This window comes from Sceloporus occidentalis, unplaced genomic scaffold (genome assembly GCF_023333645.1).
Source record: "Sceloporus occidentalis isolate IW3139 unplaced genomic scaffold, rSceOcc1.0.p SCAF_7, whole genome shotgun sequence".
NCBI classification, from domain to species: domain Eukaryota; kingdom Metazoa; phylum Chordata; class Lepidosauria; order Squamata; family Phrynosomatidae; genus Sceloporus; species Sceloporus occidentalis.
Genome location: NW_028316987.1, coordinates 2441314 through 2456539, shown reverse-complemented (window position 1 = coordinate 2456539; position 15226 = coordinate 2441314). Strand labels below are relative to the sequence as shown.

The 15226-nt window shown below is 42.8% G+C and overlaps 1 protein-coding gene across 2 annotated transcripts; it reads right to left on the bottom strand.

Annotated features, from left to right (window-relative positions):
* Window positions 1-277: 277 nt before the first annotated feature.
* Window positions 278-14855, bottom strand: MEOX1 (mesenchyme homeobox 1). 2 transcript variants are annotated; one of them, XM_089534053.1, is made up of 5 exons: window positions 14396-14855; window positions 9444-9456; window positions 8975-8982; window positions 6487-6638; window positions 278-715 (listed from the first exon to the last, which is right to left on the bottom strand). In XM_089534053.1, exons 1-5 carry the CDS (start codon window positions 14853-14855, stop codon window positions 593-595), a joined length of 756 nt encoding a protein of 251 aa, XP_089390179.1. In that variant the 3' UTR covers window positions 278-592. The 2 variants fall into 2 exon arrangements, with proteins under 2 accessions (XP_089390179.1, XP_089390178.1); XM_089534052.1 differs by lacking the exons at window positions 8975-8982; window positions 9444-9456 and having other exon boundaries at window positions 6487-6698.
* Window positions 14856-15226: the final 371 nt, after the last annotated feature.

The following is a 15226-nucleotide window of genomic DNA, read 5'->3' as shown; positions in this document are numbered from 1 at the left end:
AGAGTTGAAAACCAACAGTTGGTGTGTTTGGTACTCCATTCTTGATTTTAAGCTGCTGCATTGTTCATTTCATTCACCCCCCTACTTTTTATTGTTGTTATTGTAAAAGAAGATTTTATTTTAAGTGCAAAACTGCTGCAAACATTGGCTTTATAAGGCCATTGTGGTGACATGACAGAAGGCCAACAAATCAATATCATGCACAGCCAGTTTTTTGCCACAGACTTTCAGTATTGTTTTTGTTTCTTTACATGAATCTGAGGAGGAAGGGAATATGAAATGAACACAATGTCTAAGTGGATTTCTCTACTGTAAAAAAAAAAGTATGTCTTTATCATAGACATGTTAGGAATCCACTTCTACACAGTTGAGATCTGTTCCCCTTTTGGGTTGCTTGCAAAAGGAATTCAATCTCAGAATGTGAGACTGACCAGAGCTACTTGGGAAAGCAAAACCAGGTGCTCTGAAGTTGTTCCTTCGACTATCCTTGGTCAAAGTCACGTGACAGTCTTAGGAGGAAATCTGTATAATCTGGAGTGACAATGATACACCAAGTGGTTGATCCAGACCTATGGAGTCACTTAAGAAAGCATTATTCTGAGCTAGGGGAAGCAGCAGAGTCCATGTCCTCCATGTTGTGGTCCTGTGGTGACACTGGCTGTCCGCCTTTCACTCGTTTCCATTTCATCCTGCGGTTCTGAAACCATACTTTGACCTACAGGAGAAGAGGGAAGAACATAGATTGTAACTATATGCAATTCCTAACATATAGCTATAATGCTGTGGCTGGCTAGCTGAACTTGTGTTTGATCAAATTAAATGAAGGCCTAGTGGATAGCATGGGGCAGTGGTTTGAGTGTTAGACTACAACTCTGGAAACCAGAATCCAATTCCCATCTTGGCCATGAAACCCACTGGGTGACCTTGGGCAGGCCACATGCTCTCAGCCTCAGGGGAAGACAATGTCAAACGTCCTCTGAATAAATCTTGTCAAGAAAACCCTGTGATAGGTTCACCTTTAGATCACTGTAAGTCAATAACAACTTGAATGCACTCAACATGGTTGATAGATTGCTATGATGATTTTCTGTACTGGGCCAGCAGCTTATGAGAAAAGATATTGGGTCTTTTGGCTTTGTCTATTGTTGGAGATAGAGATGGTTGGAGGAGACTCAATAGGGGCAAAGAAAATTTTGCTGTCTGATGCGAAACAGCAAATAACTCACTTTCACCCCAATCACAAGTGTTCCCAGATCTTAGGGCCTGGCCCCAAGTCTCCAGTATTCATGTGTCATCTGCAAGTGGGACACAAGGGTGCAAATTCTCCGGTTTTGGTCAATGTGTCTTTGGGCAAGAGGAATGGAGTTCGTGCAAATCTGCAGCTTACCTGCTTCAGCTACAGCTGAGCTTACAACAAATTTCCAAAGCTTAATTAGTTTCGTGCTGCAAATTACCAAGTCTTTCCAGGGTCTATGTGTTTACTAAGGCTACTGCCACACTGCAGAACTAATGTAGTTTGACACCACTGTCATGGCTCCATCTAATGGAATCCTGAGGTTTATAGTTTATTGTGGCACTAGAGCTCTCTGATAGAGAAGGTTAAATATCTCACAAAAGTACAAATCCCAGAATTTCATAGCAGAGCCATGGCAATTTAAGTGGTGTCAAACTGCATATATTCTGCAGTGTAGATGCAACCTTTGCGAGCTTCCTCCTTCCCTCTCAGTCATTTTAGTGCCAGGGTTCATTCTCCACTTTGCTCTACACCCACCTTTTCACTAGAAACAAGTAGGTTACATTAGATGTTCCTTATCACATCTCCCTAAATGAGAAGGAGTAATGCCCTAATTTCATCTTGATCTAGGAGCAATCCCTATTGCTAAGATTTATATCTTACTTTCCAAACAGAAAAAATATATTTTGTTTGTGTGTTTGAAGGACCAGCTGTGAGCAACTGTCACTTATCTACCTATGATGACACCATTAATTTTCCATAGGGTTTTCTTAGGCAAAGAATGCTCAGAGGTGGTTTTGTCAGTTCCTAATTCTGAACTAGCCTACAGCACTTGGTATTCATTGATGGTCACTAAACGCATAAAGCTTAATGACATTGCTAGGGGCCATTCCTAGGTCTCTGGCTTTGGCCTGGAAACCTCAGGGACTGGCAATCCTACCAACCACTTAAGACAGTACTTAAAGCTAGGAAAGTTATTTTTGGCACCTCTAACACCTCTTTGGTCCCAGACAGTAAAAATAAAATATAAAGAAATTAAATAACTAACAATTTGGCAAAACACCCAAGATCTGCCTGAGTAGCTGCTTATTTTGTCTAATGATTCAGCCAGCTCTGAGAACCAGTGAAAAGCAAAATCCTTTAACTCTGACAAGGAACAGGACTGGATTTGATGGATGGGTGAAAGGGCCAGCTCTGGATTTGAGGAGGAACAGTCATGGCCTCCTAAAAAGAAGGGAAAGCCTGTGGCTACCACTTCTGACACCTCCTTTTTTCTGACCTGGCCAACAGCCCTGAACAGACCCAGAAAGGACTGTCAGGTGGCAGCGGCACACTACCAGTGGCACCAGTGGGTGAATGGTAGAGGTGCACTGGTTGGCAGAGGCAGGTGGTGTGTGTGCCAAGCAGCTTGGCCAGGATGAGATGGGCAGTTAGGAGGGGAAGGATGGATGGTGAACACTCTTCTCTCCCTGCTACCCCTTTTCCTTTTACCATTCCTTCCTCTCCTGCTGTCTGCCTACCTGACACTGCCTGCGGTGTCAGGTCAGGTGGTACTGCTGCAACGGAGGTGGCAGTGGCATTCTTCTTCTCTTCTGTGCAGCTCCAAGGCTGAGGGGGTGCCAATCTGAAGCCCCTCCTGCCCCTGCCTTTGCTCCATAGGCCAAAGGAGCAAGACCAGATATTGGGTGGCTGCCTGGCTGGTGTGACAACATGACTCACCACACTGAGGTTATGCTGGTTTTGGGGCCAAAACCAAAGACTGAGGAGTCATTCAGACATCATTTTTTAAGTGGAATGATGCGAATAACCTTACTCATGCATTCCAGATTTGTTATTCACACTGTGGAACCATATCTATGCACATCTCTGCAAGTTCGGTCGCTCATACGTGCTAGCACGTGGATAAAGATGGAACTGACAATGCAAATGTATTTGAAATGTGTTCAAGGCATGCAAAGTTTTAATCCCGAATTATCCCAGGTCTATTCGCATCAGTTAGTCACACTGCCAACAATGCAAATCTTTTTTTAAAAGAGGAAACCCCAGTATCAATTATCTCGGGTTAAGTGGGGGATTTGGCAGGCCCCTCCCCCAAAAAACTGAATTGGGTGCATTTGGGTTGCATGTGAACAATCGAGATTCAGATTTATCCTGGATATTTTCACCATCTGAATAACCCCTTAGAAACAGCCACTGGTGATGTCATTAAACATTTTGCATTAAGTACCAACCACATTTGTTCATAGCTTGTCTCTCTCTCACAACACACACACCATACTTTCCTGTTTGGAAATTAAGTGAGCAATCTTGGGCCTGTTACAGACTGCCAAAATAAAGCTGCTTCGGGTCTCTTTGGAAGTATGCTATTTAAATGATACATGGGTCCTAAGAGTCCGGCGGTTGTGCCAAAGCCACACTCCATTCCTAAGCACTGGAGTGCAGCTTTGGTGCAGCTTCCGGATTCTTAGGATGCATGCATCATTTAAATAGCATACCTCCAAAGAGACCCGAAGCAGCTTTATTTTGGCAGTCTGTAACAGGCCTTAGTGAAAGGGGCTTTTTGCAGATCAAGATGAAATGGGGGGACTGGTCCTTCTCACTTAATTAAGGAAAGAAGATATAAAGGACATTGAATCCACCTTGCTTGTAGCCAGAAGGCAGGAGCAGAGCAGAGAAGAGGGTTAACTCAAGAACCTTGATGGATAGGAGGGTAGGAAAAGCTAATTAAATAAATCCATAACCACTAACTCCTCAAGAGCCTTTACAAGTTGTAGCAAGGAAATTATGAGTTCTTGGAAACTGTAGTAAAGTGCTGCTCTCCTATCTGAACTAGTGATTTGCACCCAGCTCTTTCTTTTTGCCTGGAGGTGAGCAAGAAGAATTTGTACTCTTGTCTCCTGGCTGAAGATGATCCATGAAAACTGGAACTGGCAACCCAACATATCAGGGAATGAGGATTGAGTATGTCCCTTTAAAGAGCCAGTGTGACAAAGGAGTTTATCAGACAAGGGAAATTGGAAGTATAATCCAATGGCAATCTGAACGCAATCATGGGATTTAACGTTATTGCGTGATAACCCACTACACGCAAATTAGGGCAATGGGAAGTCAGTTCGAGCGCAATCATGAGGTTTCATGTTATTGCATGAGACTGCCACACGCAAATTCGGGCAATGGCATGCTATTTTCGGGCAATGAGAAGCCAGTTTGAACGCAATGCACATTCACGTAATTGCGCTAAACTAGGAACTTTAAGTGAATGCGTTCTGGCCCCACTTTCTTTTCATTTGAATTTAAGAAAAATTCCTCCCATTTGATAAACACCATAGTGGTTTGTGTGTTGATCTAGGACTCTGGAAACCATGGTTCAAATCTCAGTTTAGCCAAGGAAAACCACTGAGCAAGTTACACCCTCAGAAGACAGCCATGGCAAATTCCCTTTGAGCAAATCTTGGCCAAAAAAAACCCCATGATAGGTTCGCCTTAGGGTCACCATAAGTTGGAAACAACTTGAAGGTACACAAGAAGAACTAATGTCCTGTTAGCACACCAAACTCATCTCAGGCAATGTCTAGGAAAGGGTTAATAAATACCACTTCATCCAGCATTGCTTAAGGGACATCCAATCATGGATATCCAGCTTCAAGTCTGGCTTGTGTCCCGTGTGAGGGAAAAGGTGCAGACTTTGAAAACGTCCAGCTGTTTCTGTACAGAAGGTATAGGCCTGCTTATGCCAGAACCATTTACAGTATATGCTGTTTCTTTTCAGCAGCCCATGACAATAGCAGTCAAAGAAACAGGAGCAAAGGCAACACTGGGATTTTTCTAGCAGTAATTTAACAGTGAACAGTCACTGACATTTCAGGGCTGCAGTGTAGCATTCAAAAAATGACATGTACACATTCACTTAATCCCAGGATTAAGGCAGAGCAGAAGTTTTGAAACATGTCAGAAGCTGGGAAGGGTGAGAAAATTTGCTCAGTTTGCATTTCCATACCGATTTACTAAATTTTGAACTTCCCAAAACTTTAACAGTAAAGCAAAACACCATTTATATTTCAAAACTAGTACTTTGCTGATGTTTGCAATACATATCTGAAAAGAAAAAGGAAGCGTAAACAAATATGCGCATTTGAAAAACTGGGAAGGGAAATGAGTACATTTCAAGCAACACATGCACAAACAAAATGCATACCATAATCTTAAAATGATGCATAGGTGCAAGTGGGTATATTTTTAAAATGAACACAAAAACTCTTTCGGTGAGAAAATTCCCATGTCTATGCTAAAAATGTGTGCATTTAAAAAACTGCACACAAAAGCATGTTCCTTCAAAGCACTGAAACTATAGAGTTTTAAAACATGTACGGTACACAAAAATTAAATTGTCACAGAGTGAGAAAAATTTAATGCAGTCTGATGCGGAATGAGATAGAATAAGTTTAATAACAGTGGCCAGCCCTAGTTGGAATGGCATAAGTACACATTCACTATGTCTCTTAAAGCTTTTGTTGCCAGGGCAGGAATATGTGCTCCAAATATCACCTTCACCGCACTTAAGAGTCTATCTAAGCTACATAGTCTTGGCAGTTTAATACCACTTTGGATGCATTTACATTGTAGAAATAATGTTGTTAGATGCCACTTCATCATCATTACAGTAAACCTAAGTAGTGGTTCTATTCCAGGGAGTACTCATCTCATTTCCTACCGGCCCACAAAGACCCCAACAAGCCTGGAAAGGACTGGAGGGTCACTTTTTATTCCCTTTAAAGGGAGGGGCAATGTGGTGCAGTAGTTTGAGCATTGGATTAGGACACTGAGAGACCAGGGTTCGAATCCTGGCTCAGCCAAGGAAACCCACTGGGTGACCTTGTGCTAATCACACTCTCTCAGCCTCAGAAGATGGCAATGGCAACTTACCAGACTAAACAAGACAAGAAAACCATATGATAGGTCCACCTTAGGATCACCATAAGTCAGAAATGACTTGAAGGCACACAACAACAACAACAACAACAACAACAACAACAACAACAACTGACTAAGCCAAGTCAGTGTTTTCACTCCAGGATAGCATTTGCCTCATTTCCTATCCATCCCCCGACTCTTAGACTGACAAATCTGGAAAGGACTGGAGGGCCACTTTTAATTTCTGTTATAAGGAGAGCCAGCATGGTGTAGTGGTTTGAGTGTTGAACTGGGACACTGGGAGAGCAGGGGTAGGAACCAATAACTGGGATGACCTTCACCTGTCTTTCTGTCAAGTCAAGATTCACTGCGATCTCATATCTCCGGAGCCTTGTCAGGTAGTTGTGGTGTGCAAATTCTGCCTCCAACTCCCGCAACTGGTCCTTTGTGAAGGCAGTGCGCTCCTTCCGTGCTTTGGAGCTGTTGGCTTCTGCTTTTGTGGTAGTGGAGGTGGAAGTCTGGTTATTGCCCCCTCCACCTGTGTCTTGATTCTCTGAAAGACAAAGAGAACAGAAACACTTTATCACACCTGAGAAATTTCTCTTAATTTCGAATTAAAAGAAAGTGGGGCCAGAATGCATTTACGTGAATTCGCTAGTTCAGCGAATTTACGTGAATGTGAATTGTATTCGAACTGACTTCCCATTGTCCGAAAATAGCATGCCATAACATAAAACCCCATAATTGCATTCGGATTGCCATTGGATTATACTTCCAATTTCCCTTGTCTGATAAACTCTATGGCCGCACCACTGCCCTTTGTGGAATCCCAGCAAAAGCCCCTAAAGCATATCAGGAAGCATAATAACCAACAGAAGCTAAATGAAAGACTGCGAGAAACTGGGAACAATTGAATAAAAATTAGTGCCAGTTGAAGCAGCAGATCTATAATTTCATGAATTTTTAAAAGAATAATACAAGACTGGGTTCCAACATTCATCGGCTGAGTTTATCTGGGCTTAAAACATTTGTAAAGGTCGAGTTGGCTTTTTAAAAACCAAATTGGGATGCTTAAAAAAACTTATCACTGCCTTGGCTCACGTTTTTTGAGGGTGAGGTCCAGATCCTCTCCAAAAGAGAATTCCTTGGGACAATCCCAAAACTGCTTAGATGATTTCATAAGCCCTTTTCAGTCCAAATGGATTACACATGTGAAGGTAAAAATCTAATTTCAGTCCATTTTTAACAGCAATTTACCAAAATAGAAAATTTCTTCATACTCAGGCTCCTTTCACACTGCACAATTATAGCACTATGGCCCCATACAGACTGCCAAAATAAAGCTACTTCGGGTCACTTTGGAGGTATGCTGTTTAAATGCTGCATGGGTCCTAAGAGTCCGGAAGCCGCGTCAAAGCCATGATCCAGTCCTAAGGACTGGAGCGCAGCTTTGGCACAGCTTCCGGACTCTTAGGATGCATACATTATTTAAACAGCATACCTTCAAAGTGACCCGAAGCAGCTTTATTTTGGCAGTCTGAATGGGGCCTATGATTCTATTTTAACTTCTATGGTTTCATCCTGTAGAATCCCAGGATTTGCTCTTTAGGAAGCGATATTTAGAATTCCACAGAAGTCCAGTGCCTCGCCAAATTATAAACCTCAGGATCCCATGCAGCCATGGTATTTAAAGTAGAATCATGGTGCTATAATTATGTAGCATGCAAATTATTTTCCACCACACCTGCATCAGCAACCTAGGTTAACTGTCCCCTGACTGTTCATAACCTTCTGTCTTTCCATAGAGGTGAGCATCCTAACAGTATACAAGGAACTGCTGTCCATCAACATCTAATACCAGTGATAGTTGTCTCACTCTGACTTATGATGGTGCTGGCCCTAGTTCTGCCCCATCCCCAGAACCTAAAAACAAGTCTTAGCCAATTTAACCTATTGCTTTTGCCAATGCTCAGTCCTAGATCCTTTTCAGGATCAATAAGGAAGGACAGAAGGAGTTGGAAATTAAACCTGAACCAGAGTGCTATAACCGTGTTGTTTTAAAGGCAGTGACATATTCAAGTCTTGTACTCCAAGTCTCAAATTAAGTCTCAGGGCTCTGCCTTCCAATATCAAGTGAAGTCTGAAGTCCTTGCAAAAATTCAAGTCAAATCTCAAGGCAAGTTTGGGAGCCAACTTTAATAGAAAAAAAGGAGACGGAGCACATTTCTTGGAGTGGAACAAAAAACGTATAAAGCAATGGGCTTGAAGTGGGTGTTGAGGTCTGCTTGGCACTCTTCCCCATGGCACATTGGAGGAGCCTTCTAAAGCTTTTGAAAAGCTATAGAAAGATCCTTCCACTTTAAGCCTGTTGCCTAATGCATTTGCTGTTCCCCTCCAAGAAATGTGCCCCATGTTCTGGGGGCAGGTGCTCAAAGTGAATAATGTCAGAAGTTGGATGCTAGAAAGAGGCAAGTCACGAGTCGAGTCAAGTTGAATCGAGTTGAGTTTGACTCATTGAAGTGAGTTATTCTAATGTCAATTGATTTGAGCCTACATCACTGGATAAAGGACCCCAGGACAAAGAGAATGTGAGATTAAAAAATGAATGTCGGAGAAACGTATACTCAGTGGCATCACCGAGGTTGGTGTCACCCAGTGCAGGTGCCATAAAGAGCTGGAGGGAGAGGATGCCCCACCTTCCCTCCAACCCATTGCTTCACTCACCTGCCCCCCTAGCTTGCCACCGGCCACCTAGTCAAACTGCTTCAGCCTCTGAATGCCCCATTCAGGGTCTGATGTAGCTGCTTGGCAAGCAAGAAAGGGAAGCACCACCCCTTCTTTCTAGCCCAGTAGCCAGGCCAGTCCTTCTGGGTGTCATGCCCAGCCTGGAGGATGACTTGGAGGACTCAGAGGATGAGCCAGAGCCTCTGGGACCTGAGCCTGCAATTAGGGAGCCTGAGTCTGGCCCTAGCTCTGCTGTAGCAGAGTCTGTGGCCTCTCCAAAGGTTCATCAGCCAAGTCTGCCTGGGGCTGAGGCTGTAGACATAGAGGAGGATCAGGGGACTGTGCCTACCTTTAGGGAGCGTTGAGCCTAAAGGGAGGCCCTTTGAAGGTCACGGAGGCTTTATCAGAAACGAGTTGGTAATCACACACGCCTGAATGCCTGCTGCCTGCCTATTTAGGCAGCTGGAGCATTTATGTCTGGTTGCTGGTGATTATCTGACCTTCTTGGAGGAAAACCTCTGTCTCTGGCTCCCATGGCTTTTTGGATCAAACCTTTGCTTTTTTGACTGCTGACCTATCTTGATTATCTGGAACCCTTGACCTTGGACTGCCTTACTGACCTGCCTATCCGATACCTCAAATCTTGGACCATTTGAGAACTCTTTTGGTAATCCTTCTTCTGATACTGCCTTTAAACTCAAAGCTTGTGTTGCTTGCACTGACTCTGCTAGCCGGGGGTTTGTTTATTTGTTTGGAAAGTAGGCTGGCCTTATCAACCATTTGGCTGCTTTCCCGGACACTGGGTTTACCCACCACCACCAGATATACCCCCCTACCAGGTGTACATACACACACCCTGCACCCACTAATGACACCTCTGATAAATTTGTGCATCCAGAGCCAGAACCTGGAGTGCTTAATCCTTTAAAGTTTGCTGTGTTGAGCCCTGTATATTCAGCTATGCTAGTGATAAATTACGACTAAAGCTTCTTTTGCCTGACAGGTTCCTCATTTTGAAGAAAAATGCAGCAGGGGGGAACCAGCATGATTGAGTTTGTGTTGAAAATAGTAGTATCTGTTGAATTTAGCCATTGTCAATAGGTGAAAATGTCATATTCATTTCCCTAGATTAAGTTTAATTCTTTAAAAACTACCTTGGGATTCCTATACAGGCAAATATATTAGTGTTGCAGTTACGGTTGCCATCTCCTTGTTTCTGAGCAGTTCCTCAGCTTTAACGCCTACATGGCAAAATACAATCCCCTCCATGCTGGGAATCACTGAACCTACTGAATTTAACCAATTGGGATGGGTGACCATTTTAGTCTGGTGTCAGACTGGATTATTTCTGTAATTTGGATGCAGTCAAGGAGATTCATGATCCCATTGATATCAGAACCACCACCTGCCAAGGAAGTCTATTCTCAGAGGCTCTCTGTTCATCATGAGAATCTCACATTTTTGAGTTATGACACCCTGGCATCATCTGGCGTTTTGGCACTGACTCCAGCTAAAGCTCTGGCTGGGAAAGTTGTTCCTCCCTCTCCAGATTGTGACTCCAGGATAAAGTAGGGTCTGAAAGTGAGCTGGAATTTCTGCCTAAAAGAAATTTTTCATCTCAGCCACAATGTATTTTAGGCTTTGCATTAGGGGAGTTTTGCACTATACCTTCCTAGCCAAGGATGCAAATCTGAATTAAATGATCCAATTGCTTCTTCAAATGTCTCTAAAAGAAGACAACTTGCATGCCTTTCAATCCAAGAGCAGGTAGCAAAGATTAGGGTTAGAAATTAAAATTGGCTGACAGCTTTTACATACCCTCCTAAAAACAGGATACACGTGTCTGAGTCATATCAGAATGTGGTCAAATCACAGTGTGGCCAGGCAACAAGATGACAAAAGTTATCAGTGAAGAAGAACACACAAAAGTATGGTTTAAACCAGATAAATCCTGGTATTTACTGTATGTACTGAGTTTAGGAAGTAGAAAACTCTGCCCCCTCCTCTCTCCTGTCTCCTGCTGTATTAATTTAGACCAAACTACTTTTGCACTTTGAACTCAGTTTACAGCAACTGAAGTAAGGTGAAGACAAATGGGGAAAGCGGGAGGAAGAGATAGAAACTGGGACATATTTAAAGTGGCTGAAAAAGTGGGACAGCAAAGAATTAACCAGAGACTGTCCTTGCTAAACTGGGACAGTTGGAGAGTATTCTTATATAGTGCCTCAACCAAGTCATGCTTGCTGGGGGATTCTAGGACTATTTGTCCAAAAAATAACCTATACCCAGCTCTGGAAGTGATAAAGTACCGGTAATCTCTTTTATACCAAATGTACCGACCAAGCAATAAGCCCTAGCAATCCAGCATGTTTTCTTTGGTACAAGCAAGCTTAGAGGTGGCAGTGAGCAGGCTCTACCATAAGGTAGAAGAGGGCTACTGTCTCAGGCAGCAGTTTCTCCTGAGGCTCCTGGCTTTTCCATGCTCTTGGAGGGCAGAGCCATATTCACCATATGGAATAGCCTGCAACCCTTTAACCAACCTGTTCCCTTCGGGTGTAGTATGGAACCTTATCCCATTGAATATCATTGTAGGAAGATTCGTACCAGCTCAGTCTGCTCCTGCTAGATATGGGAAGAATATTCAAAAACATTTTTTAAAAATCTGAAAAGTGTGTTTGTCATGTTTGACTTGCTCTGCACAAAATTTGCAAGTGGTTGTTTTACGCAGAAAGCATCATTGTTGTTTTTCTGCAGAGAATTCTTTTCCTGCACAGAAAATGCTTTTTCCTGCACAAAAATACCGCATGAACTTTTTCAAAGAATAAGAGTGCATTTACACTGTAGCAATAATGCAGTCTGACACTACTTTATATACTATAGCTCCATCCTGTGGAATACTGGAATTTGTAGGACTCTCTTTCTTCTTTTTTCAGTTGATATTCAATCTTTGTATCTCATGTATTTCATGAAGTGTAAGTTTACTCCATGGGAGGAAAAACCTGCAACTGCCCAGATGCTATTTAGGCTACAGTTTGGATTGCTGTTCCCTTCAGCCCCAACCAGCATACCTAGTGGACAGCAGTTATGGATGTTGTAATCCACCATTCCAAAGGTTCAGAACTCAGCTTAATTTGCTTAATAATAAGCTTATTAGTTTTTAAAATGCCACAATACTCTTGTGATTGCTTTAATAACTGTACCCATTTGAAGAAGGTCAAATACTCTCAGATTTTGTTTTAATTTAAAATACTTATATGATCAGCTGTAAAGGTAATGCAGTGATAAAATAGCCCCAGAGCAAATGCAAATTCATCATAGTCATATAGTGATGTTTGATAATAAATCTTAACTCTGGCTTAGAACATGTGGGACCATAAAGACAAGAATGCTCCTCAACATATGGAGTGGAAAAAACCACAGCCAGTTCCGCACATTTGGAATAAAGGCAGAATGATTAAGCCAGTGTGGTGCAGAGGTTTGAGCACTGGACTATGGCTCGATATCAGGGTTTGATTTCCCACTCGGGCATGGAAACCCACTGGGTGACCTAAGTCACATACTCTCAGCCTCGAAAACCCCTGTGATAGGGTCACCTTAGGCCATAAATCAGAAATGACTTGAAGGCACAGAACAATGTCCAAGTCAAGTCTGAAATCTGGAACCTCACAACAGCCTCTTGAGGTCAGCACACTGGGATTAGAGCTGTCATGTAGAACTAGAATGCTCAACCTTTTGTTCAGAAGTTAGTGGGCTATGAATCAGGATGCAACTGTGGTTTTCCTGCCTTGATTCCATAGATTGCCTTGCTCATCTTCCTGAGTTTCCAGGCCTGCAAAAGATCCCAGTTTCTCTCTCTCCTCCCACTGTCCCTATTTTCAATTGTTTCAAACTATGTTTGCAGTGGAAAACTGTTTGCATTCAGTTAATTCATTTAGAAGACAGGACAGGGCCAGAATCTTGCCCTTCACAGGAGGCTCAGGCAAAAGCAAACTGCTGCAGCCTCTCCTAAATTGTGTGTTCTTCTTCCTCATTCATCACTTTTGCCATCTTGATCATACTCTGATGTGGCTTGGCCACATGTGTTCCAGTTTTCATCAGTAAAATGTTGGAAGATATGCAATGATGGTTGTGTTGCCTCTTGAAGAGAAACTATGCAGCATCTGTTGGATGTAATGTGGCAGCCTACTCTGCCATGTACTGAAGATGGTCTCAGACTTAGATGGAATTGAAATTCTTCTCATTTTGGAAAATCTTTTGCTCATAAAGTATGGGGGGAATTTGCATGTATGCAGTTAAGCTTGGTGTACAGTTTGCAAATCTGAAGTTACAGGTGCTTCCATGATGTGAAATGTTGCAGATACTGGGCATGTTAAAGTAGATGCATTATAAGGAGAACTTATCATTACTCTTATATTTATATATTTATATACTTCTTTCCAGTTGAAGCTCTAAGAAGGACACTGCTGCAGTTCCCAGAATGACATTTCCCAAAATTCATTAGGGCAAATCATGTGATTTTAAAAACAATTCCAAAGCAAATTCCATTTTAGGAGCAGGTGTGTCTAGCCCCTTCAGCACAATTTTGGTTCCAGGCAACAGTCGGGCAGAGTCTTCCACAAGAACCCATTCATTCTATGCATCCTAAAATCAAAAGCCTTGGTCTGTTTCTTATCATTATCAAAGCTTCAATTGATTGATGCAGAGCAGGGCCTTCTGAGTAGTGGCCCTGAAAACATGGAAAATCTTTCTACCAAAAGTTACAAATTGTTCTACTGTGTTTAGCAGTAGTTCCCAAATGCTGGTCCTCCAGATGTTTTGGACTTTAGCTTCCAGTATTCTGGACTGTTGGCCAATCTGTTTGGAGTTTCTAGGAGTTGAAGTCCAAAACACCTGTAAAACCAAAGTTTGGGAAACACTGGCTTAGTAGATTTTATTCTTGCTCTTCATTGATGATGATGAGGAAGATAATGATAATACCAATACTATATTGTAGTATAGAGATATCTTGTAGCATCTTTGAGACTAACTGAAAGAAGTTGGCAGCATGAGCTTTAATAGATTTAAGTCTACTTCCTCAGATGCATTTGGATGAGAATCAGATGCATGAGGAAGTAAAGTCGACGGAGTTTTTCACATGAAGGAGATTGGCAGTTTATCCTGTGAATATCCCAGAAAAATCATGTAATTACACGAAATGATTTCACACGACATCTCACAAAATCCACCATTAAAGTGGTCATTTAAATGCACTTTAATCTCTCTTTAATGCCAAAATTAGCCCCAGTGTGATAAACTCCTATGAAAGCTGATGCTGCAAACCTCTTTCTTTCAGTTAGGCTCAAAGGTGTTGCAAGATCTCTCTACATGCTGATTCAACAGACTAACATGGCTACATCTTTGAATTCTACCACTACAGTATATTGTAAATTACTCTTGTTTATGCCACTTTGATGCTCTCTGGACCAAAAACAAAACTAAATAAACAGAAAAAGGGGTTGGAGAGCAGTCACACACAATTCCACCTACCTGCATTTCCCTTTTTCCTCCTGGATGGTTTCTTCTCCATTTCACTCACTGCATTCCCTGCCAGGATGAAATCTTCACCTGTGCCTATTGTCGTATCAACCACATTTGGGCTGCCACTCTCTGGCTCTCCCATCCCTAGAGCCAACTCAGCCGGAAGCCGTCTTCGCCCCTCTAGGGCTGTGAAGTGCCAAGCAGGGTTCTGGAAGGAAGGATGATGCTCATCCACAAAAGCCCGTTCATCCCGGGGATGGCTTTGAGGGGCCGCAGCCAGGCAAGAAGTTGAAAAGTCTGAATAAACCCCCAAGTCTGGTTTGTGGTGGAATGAAAAGGGGGCTTGTGGATAATGGTGGAGGCCTGGTGTCCCTCCGGCCTCAGCATGTGGGTTCCGCAGGCATCCCCAGAGGGTGGCAGTAGGGTGAGAGTTTCTCATACAGCTACTGGCAGCAGCAGGTGGATCCATCTAGCCGCAGGAAACTTTTCTCTCATAGGATGCTCGCCAAGGAAACTCCAGCTGCGAGAAGAAGCAAAGGGTTGGTTTTATGTTTTTAATTTTTTTTTCAGTAGTTCAACCAACCCAAGAAGAATCAGATCCTTTCTGGTGAGAAGAAAGCTCTCCAGCCTTTGCCTTTTGCTCTGTCATGGGTTTGTTGGCTGAGGAGGTCCAGGGAAATTCTCTCTAACTGTCAGCAGGAGAATGTCACCTCTGTTGCTTCTGAAGCCTGGCTGCAGCTTTCTTGCTGTGAAGCACTGGAGTCCAGAAAACACTTTTTAAAGACTTTGCTGGGGTGTGAGTGACAAGTTTAGGAAGGGAACTGTGTCTGTGTGTGTGTG